General features: G+C 44.8%; 1 protein-coding gene across 1 annotated transcript in view; it reads right to left on the bottom strand.

The window, feature by feature from the left end:
* LOC135550067 (exostosin-1b-like) overlaps positions 1-23,027 on the bottom strand; it is a 96,593-nt gene extending 73,566 nt beyond the window's left edge. Inside the window, exon 1 of the mRNA XM_064980533.1 lies at positions 21,197-23,027. Coding sequence (XP_064836605.1) covers positions 21,197-22,140 — 944 coding nt within the window. The 5' untranslated portion in view covers positions 22,141-23,027. The remainder of the gene's footprint in view (positions 1-21,196) is intronic.
* Positions 23,028-24,048: the final 1,021 nt, after the last annotated feature.

Below are 24,048 nucleotides of genomic sequence, written 5' to 3'. Positions count from 1 at the left end.
ATCATGCGTCAGTAGACATGTTCCCTGTGACTGAAGAGCATGTTGCCCGAATAGCAGCAACAGTTCAGCTGCACCCAATCCCCCCACATCAAAACAGACCATATCAAATGACAACAAAAAAAAAACAGGGTATTCCCTCATCGCCCTGGATTTTCTGTCCATGGAAGCAAAATGGGTAGTCTGGAATTTTTTTTTTTGAAAATTACAGAGCTGGCTCCCTAGTCTGCTTATGTCATGAAAACAGTCACCGCATAAGTGTTCCTGAACGTGGCCGGTTCAGAGCTGGGAGACATGGAATTAAAGTGCATGTGATCTGCTTCACGCAATTACGTATGAGGAGAGAAAGGGGCTCATTTTCAGTGACCAATAGAATATCAAAATGACAGCAGAGCGCTATTGTTAGTGCATAGCAACCCAACAGAGTCAGAGTGCCATAGTGACACAGTGCAGAGTCATAGTGACACAAGGCAGAGTTATGAACACTCAGACAAGGTAGTCACAAAAGGCTCAGTGACACAGGACAGTCAGTGTCAGAGACCGAGTTCATTGTGACACATGGCACAGTGACACGGAAGCAAGGCGCAGAGTATTTGAATTTATTACTTTAGTTTATTTGGTAAATATTTTCTTAACTCTTTTTCTTGAACTGCTTCGCTGGGCTTGTAAGTAATATTTTCCCGGTCTACACCGGTTGTATTCGGCGCATGTGACAAATAAAATTGGATAACATTTGACTTGAGTAGTAGTGGGCTACACGGACAAGCTGATTGCAAAAAAAAATACATGGCGCTATTACAGACAACATTCTGCAAGTGGGCGTTGCAACTGTAGAACATCTCAGCACTTTCTCCCTTATCACATGTGGATAAAAACACTCAGAGGGCAGTGCAAGGATAGAAAGACAATAGAACTTCTCAGCCTTTGTTGAGAGGCAGTTGATGGTTGATGCTTTCAAAGGGAATTTAGTGTTGCTGTGAATCTGTGGAACTACAGGCAGGTAGAGAGAGACAGAGAGAGACAGAGAACTGGGCAAGGTGGAAGACTGAGGAAAACACTTATATATGCATCCACAGGTGACTGGGTTATCAGTGATCACATCAGACACGAGAACGCGTCAGCCTACCAGAGCTAACGGTCAGCCCTGCGGTCACTGCGGTATAGGCAGACACCGACGCCATAGCATCACACAGGGACAAACAAGGCTAGGGCACAGAGAGGAGATGGCTTTAAATAGCATCTGACAATCTCTATGGGCATGGGGTTTATGTAGGGTGGAGAGACTGAGCCCTCAGTGGGAACAGAGAGAGAGAGCGAGAGAGATCAAAGCTTTTTTTCCCCCCCCAGAATCAATCCCTGGCTGGGTGTTGGGAAGCCTGTGACAGTGCCAGGATGAGAATACACACTGGCATACATACATTTTGACTATGTACACACACACGCACACTTTGTGCGGCTCTAAGTCTGCACCACAAGGAAGCCGTGCCCTCTTGACCCATTTCCAATCCACAGAAACGGAGATGCAGCATTGCCAGGGTGAGCGCAACGTTCCACAGTTGTTTCATGTGGGGATTCTACAGGTGAGAGGGAGGTTGTGCTTTAAAAAAAATGTTTTTAAACCTTTATTTAAGGCAGTTACGAACAAATTCTTATTTCCAATGACGGCATAGGAACAGTGGGTTAACGGCCTTGTTCAGGGGCAGGACAACAGAGTTCTACCATGGTCAGCTCGGGGATTCGATCTTGCAACCTTTCGGTTACTCGTCCAACTCTCTAACCACTAAGCTACCTGCCGCTTTGTGGGAGTGCACTCACACACACGGCTTCCCAGTCTCCCAGCCTTATAAGAGGACATCTATGGCAGGAGCCAGGACACAGGCAGACATTTGGTGGCTCCATGCTGCTCTGGAGGCATGGCTGTAGTGCTCTGAAGGACTCAGACTGCCTAACAATGAACTGCTCTTCCCCCTTCTACCCCTCAAACGCTTGTTTTCCTTCTCAGCTACCTACATCAAATCAAATAGCTACTACTTCTCTTGTTGTAGCTCCTAACCTAAAAAGACAGAGGTTCTGACAGATGGATGGTTTTGACTGAGAATTTTATTGAGGTGACCAGGTTTGAATTCAATACAAATCTCCCCACTGAATATTGACTTCAAGAAATACAGCATGGTTGATAGGATCTTAGTGGAACGTTCAGAATCGTAGTGACGCATCTGGCATTTAACGTATATTATCAGCCAAAAAACATTGGGAAGGCCGATTTCTGTGAATCAACCATTTTGATCTTCACACAAAACACCAAACAGAAGAATATAACACCCCATACTATAACAGCATGGTCTTATAAAACCGAGCTGACAAAGTGTGTCAACACACAGACTTCCCCATTGCTTCTCTCAGTGGTAAAGCTTCGCATGCTCGCATCAGGCTTCGAGGCATGCGTTTGATCTCCTCTCCCCTTAAAGAAGTGTCAATTTGATGGTTGTAAACCACGGGCAGATCCAGCGGCAAAGACAGGCACCGGGGAATTACCCCACAGTGCCGTACAAGCCATCTGATCATAGCGTCAAACTGAGGGGGAAGAGAATGAATCTGGATCTCCGCTGATAGCGAGGAGTGGGAAGGAAGGTTTGAGAAATGGAGAAAGATGAGGGGGAAAAAAGTGTGAGTGAGTTAGTGAGAGATCAATGGTCTGTTTATCCCCTTCCCCCTGACTAACAATTGCCCAAATTGGTTGCTATAGGGGGGAGAAAAAGAAAATAAAAAAAACGGCTGCTCCTCTTGATTGTCTCCAGAGATTCCCGCCCTACGGATACCTATGGAGCTTCCTGCTCTGCCCCCCCCTCCCCAACCACCCTCCCTTATCTTTCTTCCTCCTCTTGCTCATTCTCCCTGCCATGGCCTAATGAGGCATTGCTGCTGCTTCCTCTCCCTGTACAAGGTCCTGCTCAGAAGACTTACAGCATTCTTACAAGATGGCATGACGGTCACACAGGACGGTAGCCTAGAGCCAAAAATACTGCAGTAATAGGGCCCAGTTCTGCGCAGGATAACCATAGCTGGCACAGCATTGCAGGACCAACTGTACCAAAAAATAAATTAAATAAAAATAAAAATCGGACTTTCGATGCAAAGGCTAGAAAATGATTACTTGTAATAAATGTGGAGTCGAGTCGATAAAATACTTGCTTATGTAGTCACATGCTACGTGTTATGAGTCGAAGTATGATGGACAAAGAAGAAGCTGTGTATGGAGATACGGGAGAACCCCTATGGTGGGTCAGTCAGCCTTGTTCTCTGGACCAACTCTGGTCACGCAGTTAGCTACCAGACGTGTCCGTTTCCGCCGCGGCTATTTCTGGAGGCCGTACTGTGGAGGAGAAAAACAAGGGGGGGGGGGGGGGGGGCACTGATATATTCTTAGAGTGTAAGGATCTTGGAAACCTAAAGTCTAAATGTAAAAAAATTATACTCTGTCATGAAGACACACGCAACACGCAATTTTGAATGAAAGGGGCTAAAATGCAGTAAGTATCCGTTATCCCCTGAACAAAGCAGCTGTGTAACCACCTCATTAAAGCCAGCTATGGCAGTTTCCTACAGCACGATCGATAACGGAACCTGATAACAATTTAACAATATTGAAACGGAGCTGTAACTGGATCCCTTCGCGTGTCAGACGCAGATTATGCTGCCAAGTGAAACACAGCAGGGGGCTTTTACATGTAGCTCTGAGCACAAAGTCATGTGTCTCATCTCGTACTGCACCAAGTCCTCTTCCCTGCATGGGATTTAAACCTAGGTAAGAAGTCATTGTGATGAATGTTATTATTTCCTCGTAGGGCTCAAGTGGCTTCCCATCTGTTGATTTAAATGCAAACGTCTTCTTCCCTTTCCCCACTGTAAAGCCATGATAAATCCTGACAATGCATCTTCCTTCCATAATATCAGCCCTGGCCCTCCCGGATCAGATACTCACTACCAGTTTACAGGCGCCTAGGTTTCTTATTTCACAGCGGACAGACAGGAAACGCAGGTCAAGGTAAGTTCAGCCCAGCTGTATCCTTGTGATTCTTCTATGGCTAGTTATAGCTCTTCGAGTGAGTGACAGACGCCTCAACAAAAAAAAAAATTAGGTTCACTCAAAACCAGCACAGTGTGTCAAGTCAACTCAGTGAGTCATGGATTTCCCAAGTTCAGTAGGCTCAAAAATAAAAGATAGATGGACTTCACTTCAATCAAATATATATCAACCAGTAACATTTTGTTCCAGAATAGGGCAGACTGATGCTTACATGCTGACTACACCGCTCAAGTTGCAAAATAAAAATGTACACATACATGTTATTCAGTCATTGCAACCGCACTGCTCACGTCTGCGGTGTCAAGCACTAAAATAGAAGTCATTTCTATTTGTGACGCTGAACGCGGTGCAAGTCCTGCCTCTACCGTCTCCTCAATCGCCATATAAAGTCCAAAGAAGAAAAAGCCTGGAAGGAGGAGAGATGACTAAAAACAATTCGGTTTACCATTTTATATGTGGATTAATTGTAGAGTAGAGGACCTTGTGCATTTCAGGTAAAATGACTCAATGTTTCTATCCCAGGACAAAATTAGCTAGCAACAGCAAACTAGCTAAATTGCCATAAATGTTTAATGCTTTCGACCGGTCCTCAAATTCATATAATTGGTTGGGAGTTTGTTTTGATATTTCAACCTGCGTGTCGTGATTGCGTTTGCTGCGGGGGGACAAAATCAATTTGCGCACGATAGCGCTCGCGTCCCGTTTGGATATGGTGTTATTCTTTCAGTGTGCTTTGATCGTTGAAAAAGTCAGATTTTCCAGCACAGAGAGTGACAGGAAGGGAAGGGTTGGAATGGCAGAATGAAGGTAAAAAAAAAAAATGTAATTTTTTTCCCTTTTTGCCTGGAGTCATTCTTTCCTTGGCAACAGCCAGCCAAAAGCTTTGCTCAACACGACACAGAAGGAAAGGGATAGAGGAGACAGCTCTTTGGAAACGGCACTTTTTCGAGTGGACTGCAACAAGGAGAAACAATTCCAGACAAGCAGAGGACAATGGCAGTGACACGTTGTGGCTAACAGTGCCGCTCTGACTTTTGAACAGGGTCAGGCTATGATCGGCCGTTTCATGTCTATCATTTAGCTTCTGTTCAACTCTTGCTCTTTGGCACAATCCTCCTCCACACCCTTTAAATTGTCCCTCAGTATGAGGACATCCTTTGAAATACTTGTTATTTCCCTGAAACAATGACTCATTTTCCTGGAACAATCAGGCTTCTGTCCATTTTGCTCGTCACAGGATCTGGAGCAACAGTACAATCGTGACAGCAGTAAGCGCTAACAGACAGCAGAGCTAACAAGTTTGGCAGTTTTTGGTTAACGCTTAAAAATCCCAAGATGGACAATGTCGCGCAACGCAAAATATGGCAGGGGCCACCACCCCTCCAAACAGCAACCGAGGGCAGCGGTCTGTCTATTCTCTGTTGTGGTAAAAGTGCAGCTCAGACAGTCCGTGTGGTCTGTCAAGACACGTGTTCTCTGTCTATGTTCTGGTCAAGTCCTCAAGTGGTCTGTCGAAGTATACGAGCTGAACACATGCACAGTCAGGGCTGTGGTGCGTTTTGACTTGGGTCCAAATCACGTGGGGTCTGTTTGTGTTTCGGGTCAGGCTTTCCCAATGTCTGTTTGGGTTAGGGTCAAGCACATGTACGCTAATTGTTTGGGGTATGTCTGTGTTAAGGTCAGGTGCAGTAGGATTTGGTCTATTTGGCTGTCTATCGTTGCGAGTCTAGTGGCCAGTCAGACTGAAAACACAGGCAGCGTCTGCATGGACTCAACAGACCGCGACGGCTACAATAACCCCTGCAGCGGAGGCACCCATGTGCTAAATTACTGCCACAAAATGCTCTCTTTCGGGCCTCTGCAGTCTAATCCAGGACATTCAGCGCTCTCTAGCACCGCCAGTCTTCTTTCTTTAACCACATAATTGCACTCGGCTTGCCCAGCCGCTGCTGCGTCAACCTCGCTCTGGGTTGGAACGAGAGCAAAAGAAAAGAGGATCATCATTGGAACAGGTGCTGCGCTGACAACGTTATTAGAGGAGAGGGTTGCGAACCTGACCGCTACGTTTGTGTTTCCCATAATGAAGTTCTGCATGTCGCTGTGTGTACACTGGCTGTCTTACACTGAGGCGCATGATTAAGTTCCTCTGCTGGAAACGGAAAAGCCAGACAGTGAGACTGGTCGAGACTAGAGTTAGAGCCAGGGAGGGAAGCTATCTGTGTGAACTCAATGGAATGTGACATGTAGAGAAGAGACCCCCCCCCCCCCCCCCTTCGTGAGTGATTCAACTTCCGCAAGTCCAGGCACTACCACAGCTTGGGCACACACAAAAAAAAATACTCTATTGGGAAAACACACACACAGTCCAAGAGGTCTTTCACAGTAGAGTGTACATTGACCTGAATGTGATCTGATCTCTAGCCCAATCCCAGACTGTGCCTCGAGGGGGTAAGACAAACAGTCAAAAAGGCTTATTCACATTCACAGCACCAACCAGCACTGAGGGAGCCTGTGGCCCCAAGGCTGGATGATAACAAATTTCACAATCAAAGACCTGCGGTGTCAACGCGGTAAGTAATAGCATGAATTACCATAGAGTAATGAGAGAGTGCCACTCTGATTAAGACAAAGGGCTTCCTGTCCTGCTGTGTGCCTGCGTGAATCATTATGTGAAGAGAGAGAATACAGCCTGCCGATGGGGAGGCTGAGCACACAATATCCCCAACCGAATTCCATCTCCTTACTTCAAAAGGAGGTAGGACGCTAGAACACTGCGATCCAGCAATAGACATACCTATTTATTTTCAGTGAGGGCTAGTCACTTCATAAAAGGTGTCGGAGATGTGGGTCATCGGCCTCGACAAGGTGCTGGAGTGACAGTGGGACAGGGACCGCTGTGATAAGAAAATTCAGAGCCCTGTCAATCATTAACCAGCAGGTTGACGGTGACAATCTGCCCAAGGGCAGAACACACGCTAGTTACCACCACTACACACCCAGACGGCACATCATAACAATATCCTACAACTTCTGAACCATAGTACGCACACCCTGACTGTTCGGCTCAAAATTAAGACAGCTACAAGGTCAACACTTGCATGTCGGCTAGGCCTACATTCACGACTATCGCATCTACGAATGAACATAATCCAACAATATGTAGGTTAGACGACGTTGCCTCAGCCAGTAGGGACAGTAAGAGAGCGAGAAAGTGCACCCTTAATCCAGAGAGGACAGGAGAGCTGGGCAACATTGAAGCGATTAGTTAACAAGAGGCAGTGCTGATCCTAATCCTCTTCTGGGATTAGGAGGGAAGGTGTAGCGCAGCGGGTGCATAAAGTACAGGGGACCTTTATCACCGACCCTATCGCAGAATGTGACCAGCATAAGCTTCCTCAGGAGACCTTAACCAGCCTCATAGAGCAAGGCGAGTTCACCAGGGCCACGTTTAGTAACCAAAATGTTACTGATAGAAATGGAAAGACAAAGAGCCAACAGAGATATGTTTATTCTACATAGCAACGTGCCAAAAACACACCCCTGCTCCCAGAAAAGGCAATGCGAACTCACCAACTTACATAGGATGGGGGGGCTCATCTGGGCAATATTCAGAGAATATGGCATGGCACATCTTTTGGATATGTAGCCAGATTAAGAATTTAAGAAAGTGGTTTAAATTAGTCAAATGATCTGTTTGCAATCACACCACAAGTGCCTGTGTAAAGGCATAAGGTACCATCCTTCAATGTCCTTTTGAGTCCACCACCAAACCCAATAGGTAGGCTATATGAAATACAGACTGCATCTTTGTGAAGTCTTGATTTCTTTTGAAAAGGTGATCAGATGCCAACGCCCAAGATGCCAACGGCCCAGAGCAACTCAAGCCTCAGTCCATATTAGGGCTGTCCCTCCCCCCCAATAGAAATATTATTACTCGACTGAGAGTCTGTTCTTTCAACCACTCGATTGGATGAATGTTTTTATAAATCGAAACATCCTGTGTGCGTTTTAATCAAATAAATTATATGCAATAAGCTTGTCTGATGCTTTAAGCGCACCGTTTGCTGAAATAATTAAGACAAATGACTATAGGGAGCCTGGCCGCACTTAATTTGATTGTGTTGGGCTCAGACTAGCTGCACATTTTTTAATAGTTTTTTTACAGCGAGTGACTAGCACCCGTTGTCTCGCTTTCCTCTTTGCTGCAGCGACCGCCACAGAACATCGGTGTTTATTGCACTGTCCGTGTTGCTGAAGCTGCAACATAATTAGGCTCCAGCCATTTGTTTAGGAAAAACATACCTTATTCCTCAACTCTTGCTCTCTTTACGTGACATGTATGCATCACATTCACATGACCAATGGTCTATCATAATCACATCAATAAATTGGTTATAACAAACTCCAAAACACGCGTGACAGCAAAATGATGCAGAGGACATGAAAAACCAACTCGAAATGGGGGAATGTTTACTGGTTGCTCAGGAGGTAAAGGGGAAGTCAGATGTGGGAATAGATTTGACTAGTTGTAGAAAATACTGGAGATGAGTAAAGTAAAGAGCAAGCGCTGCGTGCATATTATATGTGCCAAACAGAAGCTGTTAGATTACACTCATTTTTCAGACCTTTTGGAACAATGTAAAAACTAAATAAATTATAAGCGTACCAGAGTGTTGTAAAGTTCAGTTTTTTGTGGAGCCTTTATTACAGCAAAGACTAAAAACAGTCACATTCATTTGTGAATGCAATTTCCTACATGGAACGGTTATTTTTTATTGTTTACACTAAATATTCCTGGGACGCTTTATTTCATTTAACAAAAATGCAAATCATGAATGACTTGTATGCTGTGTGTCGACATGAACAAATGAATGATTGGTACAGTAGCCTATATAAAAGCATTGAAATATAGACCTAAGTAAATTACGGCATGAAATAATAAACAGGATGCCCTTTTAGGCCTGCAGCTTGATGGTTATACAAGGCTGCTTTACAATGACTTTTATGATGATGATCATAATAAAAACTCTTACATAATATAACCATATACAATTTCAGTAGCACATCTTCCAGTGATGAACTGTGCCATCCCTACGGCCTCCACAATGCATTAGTCCACTCAGATAGGCGCGAATCAAAACAGGGGTCTTGTTGATTGTTTGGCCGACAAGTCGACTAGGGGGGGAAAAAAATGAGATCAGCCCGAGTCCATATTCTTTAAATGGAATAATGTATTCCTTGCTTTTAAGACCGTTGAACTCAAATTCACTCTCCCCAAAACAGTGCTAAGATCAGTTTCTTATCCAAGATGAAATTCTAATTACATTTCTTAAGTCTGCGATAATACAAGACCCCACAGCATTCGTGGCGCTGAATAAATATAAAAACCCGAGGCTACCTGCAAAAAGGATGAGCAGTAACACTGTATACTACAAAAACGGAGAGAGTAAAAAGACATGAATAAATATCCTGCTGATAAATTATTCATTTGTGTATCTTCCAGGGTTCCACATGAGTGGTCACAGTTAAAGCAGCCCCAGCATTCGTCCAAACAAGATACACCGGGGAAGCAAAGCGCCAGAGGACTTCCACAGGAGGAAGAGAAATCTGGAACACACTACGAATTTGGCACAACTTAGAGGATACACACTGTACACATACTGGCTGCCAACACAGCATACACTCTCCTCTCACTGTAGTATGAACACAACGGACAGACTCAGACGGATTTGCACTTCCCAACTGTCCGAACGAAACAAAAAACACCAACAGCACATACTTTGACTACACCACACACACACACACACAGTAGGGCTGAATATTTTCCCAGAAAAATCGACCAAGTTTCAGAAGTACTCATTTAAAGCATTTAAATCCAAGATATGGTCAATATGCTAAGGTTCTTTCAAAATAAGACATTACCGGTGTTGTGCCGAAAGTCTCCCCCCTGCCAGAACCGCCCCTTCTATCTCCACACTTCAGAAACATTTTGATAGCTCATGTTGACCAATAGTGTGTGTGTGCCACAGAAAGTATGACTCAAGCCACAAAATTAAGGAAATTAGCAGGGGCAGGGGGGGATTTCGGCAAGGCCATTTTCTTCTGCCTGCCTAAACCCCCCTCCTATTTTCCTTGATTTTGTGGCAAGAGTCAAATACTTTGTGGCACACACTACTGGTCAACATGAGCTATCAAAAGGGTTCTGAAGTGTGCCCGTGTGTATCCTCTACCAAAATTATTCTGAAGTGTGCCAGGCCTTGCAGTCCCAAGATAGAAGGAGCAGGAAATTTTCAGCAGGCAAGGAAACTAGCAAGCAAGTCGCAGCCTTTTGCACACAATGTATATAGACTCTTTGAAAAATATATATATTGTGTTATTGACTTGTTTATTGTTTACTCCATGTGTAACTGTGTTGGATGGAAGCTATACTGTTTTACTGGCAATACTATAGTGCCTATAACAATATCTAATAGTCAAAGGTATATGAAATACAAATGTTTGAGAGAAATAGTCCTATAAATACTATATTAACTCCAACCTAAAACCTCTTACCTTGGAATATTGAAGTCTCATGTTGAAAAGGATCCACCAGCTTTCATATTTTCTCATGTTCTGAGCAAGGAACTCAAACGTTAGCTTTTTTACATGGCACATATTGCACATTTAATTCACCAACACTTTGTTTTTGCATTATTTAAACCAAATTGAACATGTTTCATTATTTAATTTGAGGCTAAATTGATTTTTATTTATGTATTATATCAAGTTAAAATAAGTGTTCATTCGGTATTGTTGTAATTGTCATTATTACAAATAAAATGCATTTTCTATTTTAAAATCGGTATCAGCTTTTTTTTTGGTCCCCCAATAATCGGTACCGGTGTTGAAAAATGATAAATCGGTCGACCTCTAAATGATAGAGTAACTTTGATTACCAATGACATTGTTGTGAACTACAAAACAGGCCGTTCATAAATTCCCCACGTTATCATGTTCCTCAATTAATTCAGCACATTTCAGCAGTAGGCCTCGGCTACTGCGTGCGACACAGAGCGCACCCGGAGCAGGCTACAGCGTTGTCGGATCGTACAAACTTTGTATCGGCAGTCAAACAAAAACTCAAATGACCAAAGTTCCTAAGCTTGCTAGACAACCTCCAACAAAATGGCAGAATCTCCAATTTGGCAAAATCGAGCTAATACCACAGATAGCAGACCAGCTCATGAATAACAGGAAAATGGAGAGTAAATTGTTTAAATATCAAGGCATCTTAACGTGGACCATCTGTTTAAAAAAATATATCCATAGCCACTCTCATACCGTTTGTTGATAACACATTCTCTACCGAAGCTCTCATATGGGCAGCAAAAGGAAACAGCGAAGAGAAGCAGGTGAAATAATAGAGGGATTTTGACATGCATAGGCGAGACGTGCTTTGATAAGGCGAGACGTGCTTTGATAATGCCACCTATGGATCACAGAATAAAGTTAGGAGTCAGGATTTGGGGTTTCAGTGGGATTGGGAAAATTGGAATATATAAAACCAATAGATAAATAAAACACTTGATTTAAGGCTACATTATTGCATGCTACATTGTTCTGATCGGTGACAGCTAAATTTGTTTGCTCATCGATCACTTATCCAGCCAGAGATCAATTAACCAATAGACAGAGACAGATTCCGTGAAACAAAATCACATTGATTGACTATCAGGCAAGTCACAGGCTATGGGTCTGAAGTAGGACAGTCTACTACGTGAGTGAAGCGCAAAATCCACTTGTGTAACATGCTAGAAAAATGTTCTGATCAGCTAATAGGAGCAAACTAGAATAGAGACTGTCATTTGGCACTCACTTCAAATTTAGCTAACATTGTCCCAGCCTAATTGTTACCAAACATCCAAACGGAGATTCAGTGACAACAATCGGACATTTATTTATCTTGACGAGTCCTCCACGCTCGCCTCAGAGCAGCGCTATCCCAATGGAAACGATGCTGAAATTAGAATCTAGGTGACCCCCTGCTATTGCTTACAATTAGTACAATGGTTGCATTTGACTTTGCATTACATACACCTTGATACATATCGGTTAAAACACAACCATGAGGTCAAAGAGTCAGACCAACATGATACAAAACACGTCTACAGACGTCAGTGAAAACTCAATCGAGACAGACAAACAAACACGCTCCTAAGCGTGATAGTATTTGAAACACAAAACACACCCATGAACATAGAAAGCAAGTGGGAGGGGTGGCAAACATGCATGAACAACTTTGGGATTTGATTCAAACGGTATGAAAAGAAGCGAGACACTGACTCGGGGAATAAAACACTGTGTGAAAGGCGGGAGGTTAGTCACAGTTTTGCTACCAGTCTAAAGGGGCATAAAGATGCACTGCTGCATTAAAAAGGATCACTAATCCCCCCAGATAAAAACGAGCAGCTTCGTCAAAACCTTGAAACCCGAATTAAAAGACTCGTTAAATTCCGGTGTCACTGTGCTTATGGCTCTACAACGTCGCGTCCCCCGACCTCCCTCCTGCTCTCACCTTGAGAGAACGTGGAGTCTGGCAAGCAAAAGTGTCAAGACAAACAAGAAAGCAGAAGCTCTGGAAACAAAGTGCTGCCGTGTCACAGCTTCCTGTGGAAATAAACATTCAAACCTCGGGAATATCACCTGCCGAGCAGCGAACCGGAGTAAGACGCGCAAGCGCCGGATTCCCAGCACCGGCCTCGAGCCGCTTTGATCCCGAAGATGCGGTTGACTAAAACACTGCAAAACCAGGATGCAGTTTCAAAATACTGTACAAGCAACCATTACCGTCGCCATCAGTTTACCAGACAAGGTAAAAATCTGTCGTTCTGCTACTGAACAAGGCAGTTAAACCCACTGTTCCCCGGTAGGCAGTCATTGTAAATAAGAATTTGTTCTTAACTGGACTTGCCTAGTTAAATAAAAAGGTGGGGGGGGGGGATCATGACAGATGAAAAACCACAAAATCCCTAGGTCACAAAACACAGAGTTTAAAATGGTGGGAAACTGTCCTCTCTCAGGCTGTGGGGGCCCCCTCTGAGTCACTCAACAGAAATGCAACCTCAAATGACTTTCAAAGAATCCTAATGGAAGAAATGCCGTTGGCTTACTTCTGCGTTTGCACTAATTGGTAAACGGCCAGGCCAGATTCCATATGTATAGCGGATTAAGTTTGCAGAGCTTAAAATGATTTAAAAAAGAACAACGCCCGTTTTGAATCCCCTTAACTGAAAAGGAGGCCATGTAGGAACTTGTGAATAAACAGAGAAACAAACTGCAAAGTACAAAAAAAAAAAAAAAAATGCCCTGAGACAAAATAATTCAATATTCTCCCCATCCATGCTTGGCATACAGTCTCCTCCATAAGACCAGGTGCCGCCCACTACATCCACCACCCCCACTCCACCCCCTCAGTATTGGGTTGGCTGGTGATCCGTGAAGTGTCATGAGATTCCACCAAATGAGGGGGGGTTTGCTGGAGTGTCTGAGCAGCCATTGTTGCCGGCATCCAGGGTTCAAAAAGGGGGGGGGGGGGTCATGAGAGAGCAACCTCAAGTAATGATTGGCTAAGAGGAGAGATCTAGGGGGGAGGGACGTGGGACTGGACTTTCGGTGCTCAGAGCCTTGAGGAGAGGTTTGGAATGGGGGGGGGGGCAGAGCAGCCATATGGGGGGCTGTCGTCGTCAACAAGGCACAGGCGGTGGCTAATGAACCAGAGCAAACTTTCACACAACAGGGCTCCTTCTAAGCGCCTAGTGCAGCAGATCCTTCTCACCCACAAAGGGGAAGTCACACTAACCCATAAAGTACAAGCTAGGAGGACAAGCCAGATGACCCTCTGCCACCACTTCAGCAAAACACTGATGGCCAGGCTCCTACTTTCTACCAAACACGTCATTCTTCAGGAACATAATGCTTTTTCTTTTTTTTTAAAGGCACCCCCCATTTCACAAATGACTATTTTAATATGAATACAGTGGAGAGAGGCGTTTGTTTTCACTCTCGTGGTGGTGAAAAGGGTCAGTGTATTGAGGCCAGACGGTGACGTAAACTATCTGCCGTTCTATTGAAGTACTGACACGAGGTGGTGTTACATTTCTCCTGGGGCCATCAAATGTGCCTTTCCTGCTGTAAAACTACCCCCTGGTGCTGTAACGCCCTGAGGGAGGACAGTCGGGGAGAAAAAAACTAGTTACCCTAGGCCTCAGTTCCTGACCAGTGTCCTGAACAGAAGTAGGTCATGGTTATTGCCCCCACGCTGACGAGATGGGCCGGTCATGGGTTTCAAAAGCCGGGTGGGTCACAGAGAGTCACTTCAGGAAGAGCGACGAATCCCTGAGATGACCATCCCCCTCACCCATAGCCCACCTCACTCCATGTAGGCTAACAAGCATGCAACCACAGCCTATTCACACTGACCGTAAAGCATGAAAGCGTGTGCCAACTGGGCTAGTTTGAGCACCCTAACAGTATGAGATCCCCCCCAGAAGACAATAACACAACAGTAGATTGCAGGAAGTGCTTTATGGAATATAATTTCCAGTGACCCACATGCGTCTCAGCCAGGGATTCATCGGTTGTAGAGGGATTCTTAAAGAAGGCTAAATCTAATTCCAAGTAATTACAGTCAACGAATACCCAGAGAAATACAAACACAAGGGGGCGCTGTCGTTCAGAATGTAGACCATGAAAGCTACACAAACAGAATATTACCCCAGAAGAAGGAGAATTGGGGCCTCCCAGGTGGCGCAGTGGTCTAGGGCACTGCATCACAGAGCTAGCTGTGCCACCAGAGACCCTGGGTTCGAGCCCATGCTCTGTCGCAGCCGGCCGTGACCGGGAGGTCCATGGGGCGACGGCCTAGCGTTGTCCGGGTTAGGGAGGCCGGTAGGGATATCCTTGTCTCATTGCGCACTAGCGACTCCTGTGGCGGGCACATTGGTGCGGCTGGCTTCCGGGTTGGATGCGCGCTGTGTTAAGAAGCAGTGCGGCTTAGTTGGGTTGTATTTCGGAGGACGCATGGCATTCGACCTTCGTCTCTCCTGAGTTGTAGCGATGAGACAAGATAGTAACGGGGCGGCAGTGTAGCCTAGTGGTTAGAGCATTGGACTAGTAACCGAAAGGTTGCAAGTTCAAATCTCCGAGCTGACAAGGTAAAAAAATCTGTCGTTCTGCCCCTGAACAGGCAGTTAATCCACTGTTCCTAGGCCGTCATTGAAAATAAGAATTTGTTCTTAACTGACTTGCCTAGTAAAATAAAGGTAAAAAAAAATTGGATACCACAAAATTGGGGAGAAAGGGGGTAAAATAAAAAAAAGGAGAATTCAAAGTAAATATGCAAATTGCCAGCGAGGTAGAGAATATGAGATGCTCTGAATGGTTCTATCCCTGCCACGGCATATCCATGCCACATAGTAGAGAAAGACGAGATGAACAAGCATTCATGCACTAAACGAGACAGATGTCAGAACTCAAAAATCATTTGGCTTCCATAATGTAAATGCCAGGTCTTCCGAATGCCTCAGAGCTAAAAATTAAAAACATTTTTTTTTTTACATCTACGTACAACCAATTGGGGCCTCACTCAGTCTGTCATCATTTTTTTTTTTACATGGAACCAGCCATGTTACTCAATTTACAGCCAAATCAGATGTTAGGCTTGATTTCTTAAGTATCCTTTAAACTGAGTGGATAGCCTGTTAACTTACCCCAAGCTGACAAGGTACAAATCTGTCATTCTGCCACTGAACAAGGCAGTTAACCCACTCTTCCTAGGCCATCATTGAAAATAAGAAGAAGTTGTTCTTAACTGACTTGCATAGTTAAATAAAAAGGTAAAATACAAAAATAATACCTGCCGAACCCATCACTTTAGTGGATGGAGGGAGTGGGGGGGGGGGGAAGAGATGATTTTACCACTGTACCCCTCCCACTTATTAATTCATGCCTCCCAAGCATTCCCTGACAGTCCAGGAACAAAAGGACTTTCGTTTCCCACCTTGTAATTTTGTACTTTCAATTACTGCTGCGTGATTTGCCTCCGGTTTTGGAGAAACGGTAGGCTCTTAAATGAAGGAAATGATCCACGGGGGGCAGCCCCGGCACTCCCCTAATGCCCAGATCGATTTTCATTCGGAGTGAAACACTCCCGATTGATCAATCCCTCCCCACCACTAGTCAAGCGGAGGTGGCTGTACTGGGACTGAGCCAGTAAAGCCCAGCTCGGTCGGACTTGCTCAGTTTCGTCCCACCTGGTCTCTCAGCTGCCGCGGGCCAAGAGCCACGTCGTCATGGTAATCCCCGTGGTGACTGTGGGCCGCCAAGGCACAGACAGAGTTCACAACCCATCCTCGCTCCGCACACACCACAGAGGTGTGCAGACACACAAACACAGATGCAAAGCAGACAGACATATCAGCATGATCAGGAGCAACCCCCACAGAGTTGGGGCCGACGATCATAGAGTACAAAGCCTCGACAACTGAGATTCTGATTGCGCGGGAACCATAAATAAACACGTCGAGGAGAAATTGGATGAATAGATTGACAGATGAGATCAAAAATGTCCACGCCGGTGTAGGCTAGACTCCATCTTCCGTGGAAATAATCAAACAGCGCCAATTAGGGCAAACTAGCATTCCCCGCTAATTTCCTGCTGGTCATTAGCATATTTTGGTGTGATCATGGCCCAGTGCTTAATTTAAGTGAGAGGAGGACGATGAAATATTCATGATGTATTAATCTGACAAGAGTAAGCAAACAACGGCGAACCGGGGAGCATGACCCCCCCCCCCCCATCCCGAGTATCAGGCCGTGGCATGCAGCAAATGACATGTTCTGTGTTAACCTCGAGTGCCACATCCACTCTACTATCATGCCAAGATCTGTCCAGTGTGAAAATGGTATTCATAATGCTATTTTAAACATGATAAGACGGGGATGCCGTCTTTGCTAATTCATCTCTGGCACCGTGTCAACAAAATGCCACGCTCTGCGTCGTAAGGGAGGAAATGGAAATATGGCAGCAAGCCACCTCCGCCCCAAATCACATCAGTGTTTCCATTTCATTCTGATCGCACAGAATGAACGAGAGAGAGAGAGAGCAACGCAGCATGGCCAGCCCCCTCCTCTTCAAGAGGATTTACTCAAGTGGGAACATTCCTGCTGATGACGCAGTTGCGAAAATGAAAATGCACCATCCCTCCGACCCATCCCTCGGCCTGATATTGCAGCCTTGGGGGGGGGCTTCATACAAGAAAGAACACAGACACATAAAATACACACGTACATTGGGTAACTCTTAGACATGCAGTGCACACTCAAAAACACTCTGGCTCTCATACAAACACCCCCATTCAACGGAGTGGAGGAGTCCCTGGAGTGACCTTGAGATGTGGCGGCCTGCTAGTGAAGTGGCTAAAGTACAAAGTCAATACCGGCCGACAAAACTGGTTAACTATTAAATGGGGGATCATGATCTAGCCGTCTGCTGGGAAAGTTGTAAGGAGGAAGAAACAAGTAATACGCAGCAAAACTCAAGAGAGGAGGCATGTTGGAAAGTTGGGACAGATTTCACAGCTTGAGAGTACTCGGATAGAGGCTGTAATGTAACTAGCAGCACAGACACGGAGTACGCCCAACATTAGGAACACCTTCCTAATAGAGTTGCACCCCCCCCCCTTTTGCCCTCAGATCAGCCTCAATTCGCCGGGGCATGGACTCCACAGGGCGTCGAAAGCGTTCCACAGGGATGCTGGCCCATGTTGACTCCACTGCTTCCCACAGTTGTGTCAAGTTGGCTGGATGTCACTTGGGGTGGTGGACCAGTCGTGAGACACACAGGAAACGGTTGAGTGTTACAGTTCTTGACACAAACTGGTGTGGCTGGCACATACTACTCTGTAGCGGTGCGTGGGTAAAAATCACCAGGGAAGCCAAGCCAATAGAAAAACCATATGACAACCTGTTGTGATAATTGCGGTTTTTGCTCTGCAACCCAGTCGTTCAGACACCACTGTGAGACACCATAATGACGTGACAAAAAAAAAAAAAAGACAGTCACAGTGGCAGAATAAATTCAACTACACGCACGTTTGTTTCATCACAAAACCAGAGAACATCTGTCTGGTGAAGTCCACAAGCAAATACTGCACGTAACAAACAGTTCTATGACCTGCAGCATGGTCAAGCAAGTCCACGTTTGTCTGTTTACTAAAACTACTGATTTAGAACCACAGAGAGTTCTGATTTAGAACCACAGAGAGTTCTGATTTAGAACCACAGAGAGTTCTGATTTAGAACCAGAGAGTTACCACAAGTCAGCACTAAGACAACAAGGAGCACTGACTGATATTCCAGCACCATTTCAACCATTTCAAAACATCAAATCAACAAGGCAATTTTCTTAGTTTGATACACTGAAAACAATTTAGTCATGTGGCTGTCCATGGTACTGATTTGTGTCTGTCTGTGTGCAAGTTTTTTTTTTTAAAGTTGACCCACCCTATTTGTAGACTAGTTGAACACCAATGCTATCCTCCTCTCTTTCATGATGGCAAAACAGTCTATGGCTCTGTCATACAGTACACTTTGTTTTCATTGGCTACCTAGCTAAAATGTTTGCTAGCCTAACTTCCTCACATGGGCAACAATGAACCAGCTAAGATGCTAGCTAGTTAATGTAGGCTTACATCTAGTTAATGTAGGCTTACATCTAGTTAATGTAGGCTTACATCTAGGCTACATATTGAACTTCAATCTGCCCAGGCCAATGGCACAATATATACATTTATGGTAAGTTCAGAATCAATCATAATCATTGGCATGTACAGAGAATTAAGTCAAAACCACACGTCCAAATTCACATCTCCATCCGTGGCTTGGGAAAGGGACAATTTAGCAAGCCAGCTACTGCAGGACATCAACAAAAGGGGTACCAGAAAACAGACACATTTGTCTGACAATGATGTTTTGCTTAGGATGTTGTTTGATTGGTGTGAAGTCAAATCCAAACCTGGCCTCCCTTTCAGGGTGTTTTGCTGCACCACGACAACCCACTGTTGACCTCAGCTCAAATTATTATTCTTTTTTTTTTTATCTCAAGGCAGGCCAGATGCTTTCTGGCATTAATCAAATGCTACAGCTCTTTCATTCCAGACAGCATCAGATACATGGGCTACACATACTGAGACAGAGGTTCTGTTTCCCCTCACTCGGATGATTTCACCGGCGAGTTTCAGCCACCTGCGAATTGACCCGAAAAATTCTGAAAAAAACAGACTAAAAGAGAAAAATAATTTTTACTTGTCATCCATGAAGACACGCCAAAGCTACTACCATACCCCATTCAAAGGCACGGAAATATTGTATCTTACCCATTCACCTTCTGAATGGCACATTAAGACAATACATGTCTCAATTGTCACGGCTTAAAAATCCTTCAACAGTGTCCGGGCCTACCAGGCACTGCCTGTGTGTGAATGTGTGTTTGAAAAGCCTTCCCATATCTGCTGCTCCTGCCACATTCCTCTTAGAGGCTGAAAGGTCAGAGGTCAAGAGTGGAAAAAGGTTGAGATGAGGCACCACGTTGACAGTTCCATCAATTTACAGCTTTATGGACAGAGAATATCTAAAAAAATATATATACACCACTGATGCGAGAGACACTCTGGCTGTGAATGCAGCCCATAGAGTACGCACCAGTCCAAGCCATGTCAGTGCTAACCTGAGCAGTCGAGAGAAAATTACCTGGAATTTAGATAATGGATGACATTTCGACAGGTGACAAGAGCCAAAAGCATCACTCTGGGAGAAGAGCAGATTGCAAGGGCAGATAAAGGGGAGAAAGATGACAAAATGGACCAGCACTTATGTGTGGGGATGTTGTTAAAGCATATTTGCAATTGGCAATGTGTCATAGGGCAGCGTGTTCTCATTTCAGTGAATTTCGGTTCATGAAAAGTTCAGTTTTAGTTCGATTTCCCTTTGACCAAACTAGGCCTATAGATAGAGAGCGTCACAACTGGCACCCTATTCCCTGCATTACTTTAGGCCCTGGTCAAGACCAAGAAGTGCACTATATAGGGAATATGGTGCCATTTGGGACTTAGGGCTAGTTATGGCCACTCACAAGTGACTGGATATATTTAGTCTTCAATGTAGTACGGTTTTATCCAATCTCTCACTTCCCTGAACTTTTAAACAGTAACATCATTGGCCTAAAGGATATGAAACTTCCATGACAAAGTTTCCTATCATGTTTACAATGGGATATCTGTCCTTTGGGTGATTTGACTTAAACTGGCATCATTACGACTCAACATGAGATGTGGTCTCCACGATCAATGAGAATACGCAAAGCACAACCCTAGCCTACTATCAAAGTAATATGGCCATGACAATGAAAATGATTTGGGATGCAGGCCAGACCTACCCAGGCCAGATTACATTAACAGCAATACACAACAGAATTCCAAGTGATTTGGCTAATAAGTCTAGGCTTAATAAATATTGTGCTTATTCATTATACATGGGAGCTTATAGCAGTGTGATGCAAGGTCACACACACTCCCACAGTGCACATTGCTTTATTCCGTTAACGTTTTATTTGCAGTATACTTTTCGGTACATATCCTTGTTTGGCTACAATATCAGTGAAGTGGGTTCAATTCCTGTGTACGAGGGGGCGGTGTCCGGGGTGATTTAGGCAAACTCGGGAAAGATAAATGGACAGGCTGGCTGGAGACTTTTTTTTGTTCACGCTTGAAAAGGGAGTGAGGTTAGGGGGTAGGCCAGGAAGGGAATCATAAACCATTGCAGTCCCTGAGAATGGCAGTCAATGGCTTTGTCTGCCAATAAAATGAGTTCACAATCTGCTCACAAAACACACACACCATACCGCACGCCATGGAGACCCTTAAGGATGCACGCAAGGGTGCCCAGTTTTGGAATGGTAAAGGACACCCATTGTAAACTCTGTTATGGAGACTAAAGGTGGTCACTGTTCATGTACACAGTGGTAATGACAGAAACCACACTTATCAATGCGTTTTAATCCGTCAACACATAACTTACTTGTCATATTCTGCGTTGTCCTTTTCACAGCGTGCGTCCTTGTGTTTCTGCCAATCCTTGCCGTGTTTGCAGGTGGTGAGGAGCACCACGTCCTCCTGGTTATGGACATGATATAAGGCATTCCTCGTGTCTGACCCTATCCCTGTAAGGTATCGCTTCCCCTTAAACACGAGCATGTATTTCCTGAAAGGTGGGATGGAGTTGTACTTTAGGTACCCCCTGTCCCCTCCGGTCCTAGGGTGCTCCTTGGAGAACAGCGGAATGGACACGTCAAAGTTGGGCCTGAAGATCTCGGTACTGATGCTGGCCTTGGCCAACATGGCCTGGCCTATGTCGAAACCTAGGTCTTCCGTGTAGTCCGGCCATGTCCCAGAGTACAAGTTAAATATGAGGTGGTTTCTGCCGTTGTTCCAGAGATGAAGGTTCTGGACCTTGGTTTTGAGATTGTGCACGTACTGCGGAGACAGCGAGTCCCGGTCGAGGGTGTCCAAGCTCAGGATGAATAGACAAGCTTGACCCGGGTCAGTGGTGTAGAACCTGGATCCCTCAACAATCGACAAAATATTCTGGTAACTTTCGGAGATTTTCTCCCCTTTCTGCTGGGGGTAGACATACACTTTGAAATCGTTCCTTTTGCATGCTGAGAAATCAAAGCACGAATCCATGCGACATCTTTTGCCTTTGTACACACTTGTGTTAACGTCCCTCTTTTGCCTTGGCGATATGTGAATGTTGTATTCCTCGGTGTCCGGTTGATCCCAGAGTAGGAATTGTTGTAAAGGGTCCGAGAAGTGTGGCCACGGCTGGTCGGGGCGATATCCATTGTGGCTACGGTCATGCCGGTTCCTGTCCGAAGATGGAAGCTGTACACCTCCAAAGTAGAACAGTAGAACTAGACATGTACCGGCAGAGAGCAGGATTAAATATCGTTTTTTGGCCTGCATGTGTCCTACGAATAGGGGCAAGTTGTTTACAAATAAATTCGAAGTGGCCAGAAGTTAGGCTCTCACCACTTCCAACTGCACCCCTCTGCCATCTTCCAGCCCGCAAAGATTTCAAACTCGTGTCTTCCCACTTCTTCGTATTCCGTGCCCCAATCCAGCGATTGATCCAGAGCATGTGGGCGATTTTAAATGCGTTTTCTCCCCCTTCTAGCTAGTTTTACCATTTCACTCCCTCGACCAAGTAAAAACAAATCATATATCCTACGCTCTCTGCACCTCTCGCTCCCTCCCTCATACAGCCAAGCTGTATTCAAATGCTAAACTGCGCCCGGTTAGAGGTGCCCGAAGCTTTTTTTTTTATTAGCTCTTTACCCTGCGAGAGTAGCGGGAGGGGTTCGTGAGGTTCCCTGCCTTGGCCAACACAGAAAAGGTATCCCACGTCTGAGATGTAAAAGTCGTTAACACGCCGGCTGGGATTTAAAGCAGTCGGTGTGGCGGGTTTAGATCCAGAGGTCTCGGAGTAGAATTCGTATTGTTCCTCGCGCTTTCTCAAGCGATATTTCACTCCATGGTTCCATAAACGAACGAGTAAAGCGTAGTAGAACAAGAGCGGTTCATCAGTGCAAATGTAGCCTCACAAATCCCTGCATTTCTCTTATGTTTTAATCTCCCGACAGACCTCATACACGCAACAAAAAAAATAATCTCATCGGAGAAAAGGGCCTGATATAAACGAAGAAACGGACGCAACGATCTCAGACAGTATTTACGGTTACAATGTGACTTCGCAAATGCATTGAAATTGTTACCGATATGGGATTCCTTGATCCTAGTGTCCAATTACCAAACACTCAATTGTTCCGATTCTTACTCTGTAACGTTCCAATCCCGACACGATTGAAGCAGATTTGACGTCCCATCAGTGTGTATACGTTTTTCCCATTGGTCTATCCTTGGGACCGGAAAAGGCGGTGCTTCGAATGCACCCATTCACAACTGGAGCGCTCTCGCCGAAGAATTTAAAGCGCGAGTAAAAATATCGAAAACTATAGAATAGTTTGCGCAATAAGATTATATATATTGTTGTTCCATATTATATTGCAAGTAATGATTATAAACTGTCTTGAAATAACTAGTTTGATGTTATTTCCTGTAGTAGAGGTTGACGCTGTGGCCAAGAACCAGTGTTGCTTTCGTGTGCAAACAAAATCACGGTAACCAAACGTGAGTGCCCTACGGTAACGTTTACACAGCACAAATTGATGGTTCAGGAGTGAGTGAAAGTGTAGGCCTATAGGTTGATCAGACATAATACATCTAAAGTTTTTCACAAACATATACAAATAATTTCTTTAAAACTATAAATGTGCAGAGCCGAAAAAGATAGTCTCACACAAACCAAAGTGCACTGACTAATGACAAAGATGAATAGCTCCAAATCGCTCTTGAGGAGGCACACCATGCCTCATAATCTACACAGCTGCCATTTTGTGGAACAACACTCAGGCTGGGTGAAGGGGCCATCCTCGTTTTTTTTATGGCCAATTAGTTTAGGAAGAAGGGGGGTTGTAATTAAACATGACCAATGAGAGGGACCGGCTGGGAGCTGGGCCAGAATCCTGGGGGTTAGCCAGCCTCAGTGTTTACCCTTTTCATACTGCAGTGCCGAGTCCGACCTGAACCATACCGTGCTGGCAAAAAAATGTTTTTTGCACATTCTCCTGATTCACACTATTGTGCCAACCTGAACCATACTGTACTGGCTCAGATATTTCCTCTTCTCATGGTCTTTTCCAGCTTGGTTCCATAAATTCTGGATGTGTGGAACCTGTACCCAGGCCAGTTCAATTACAGCTCAGCTTAGTTCGGCTCGGCTCAGTAGTGTAAATAGGTTATTCGTGTGCCGTT

This window comes from Oncorhynchus masou, chromosome 12 (genome assembly GCF_036934945.1).
Source record: "Oncorhynchus masou masou isolate Uvic2021 chromosome 12, UVic_Omas_1.1, whole genome shotgun sequence".
In the NCBI taxonomy this organism is placed as follows: Eukaryota; Metazoa; Chordata; class Actinopteri; order Salmoniformes; family Salmonidae; genus Oncorhynchus; species Oncorhynchus masou.
This window is presented reverse-complemented; position numbering and strand designations above follow the sequence as displayed.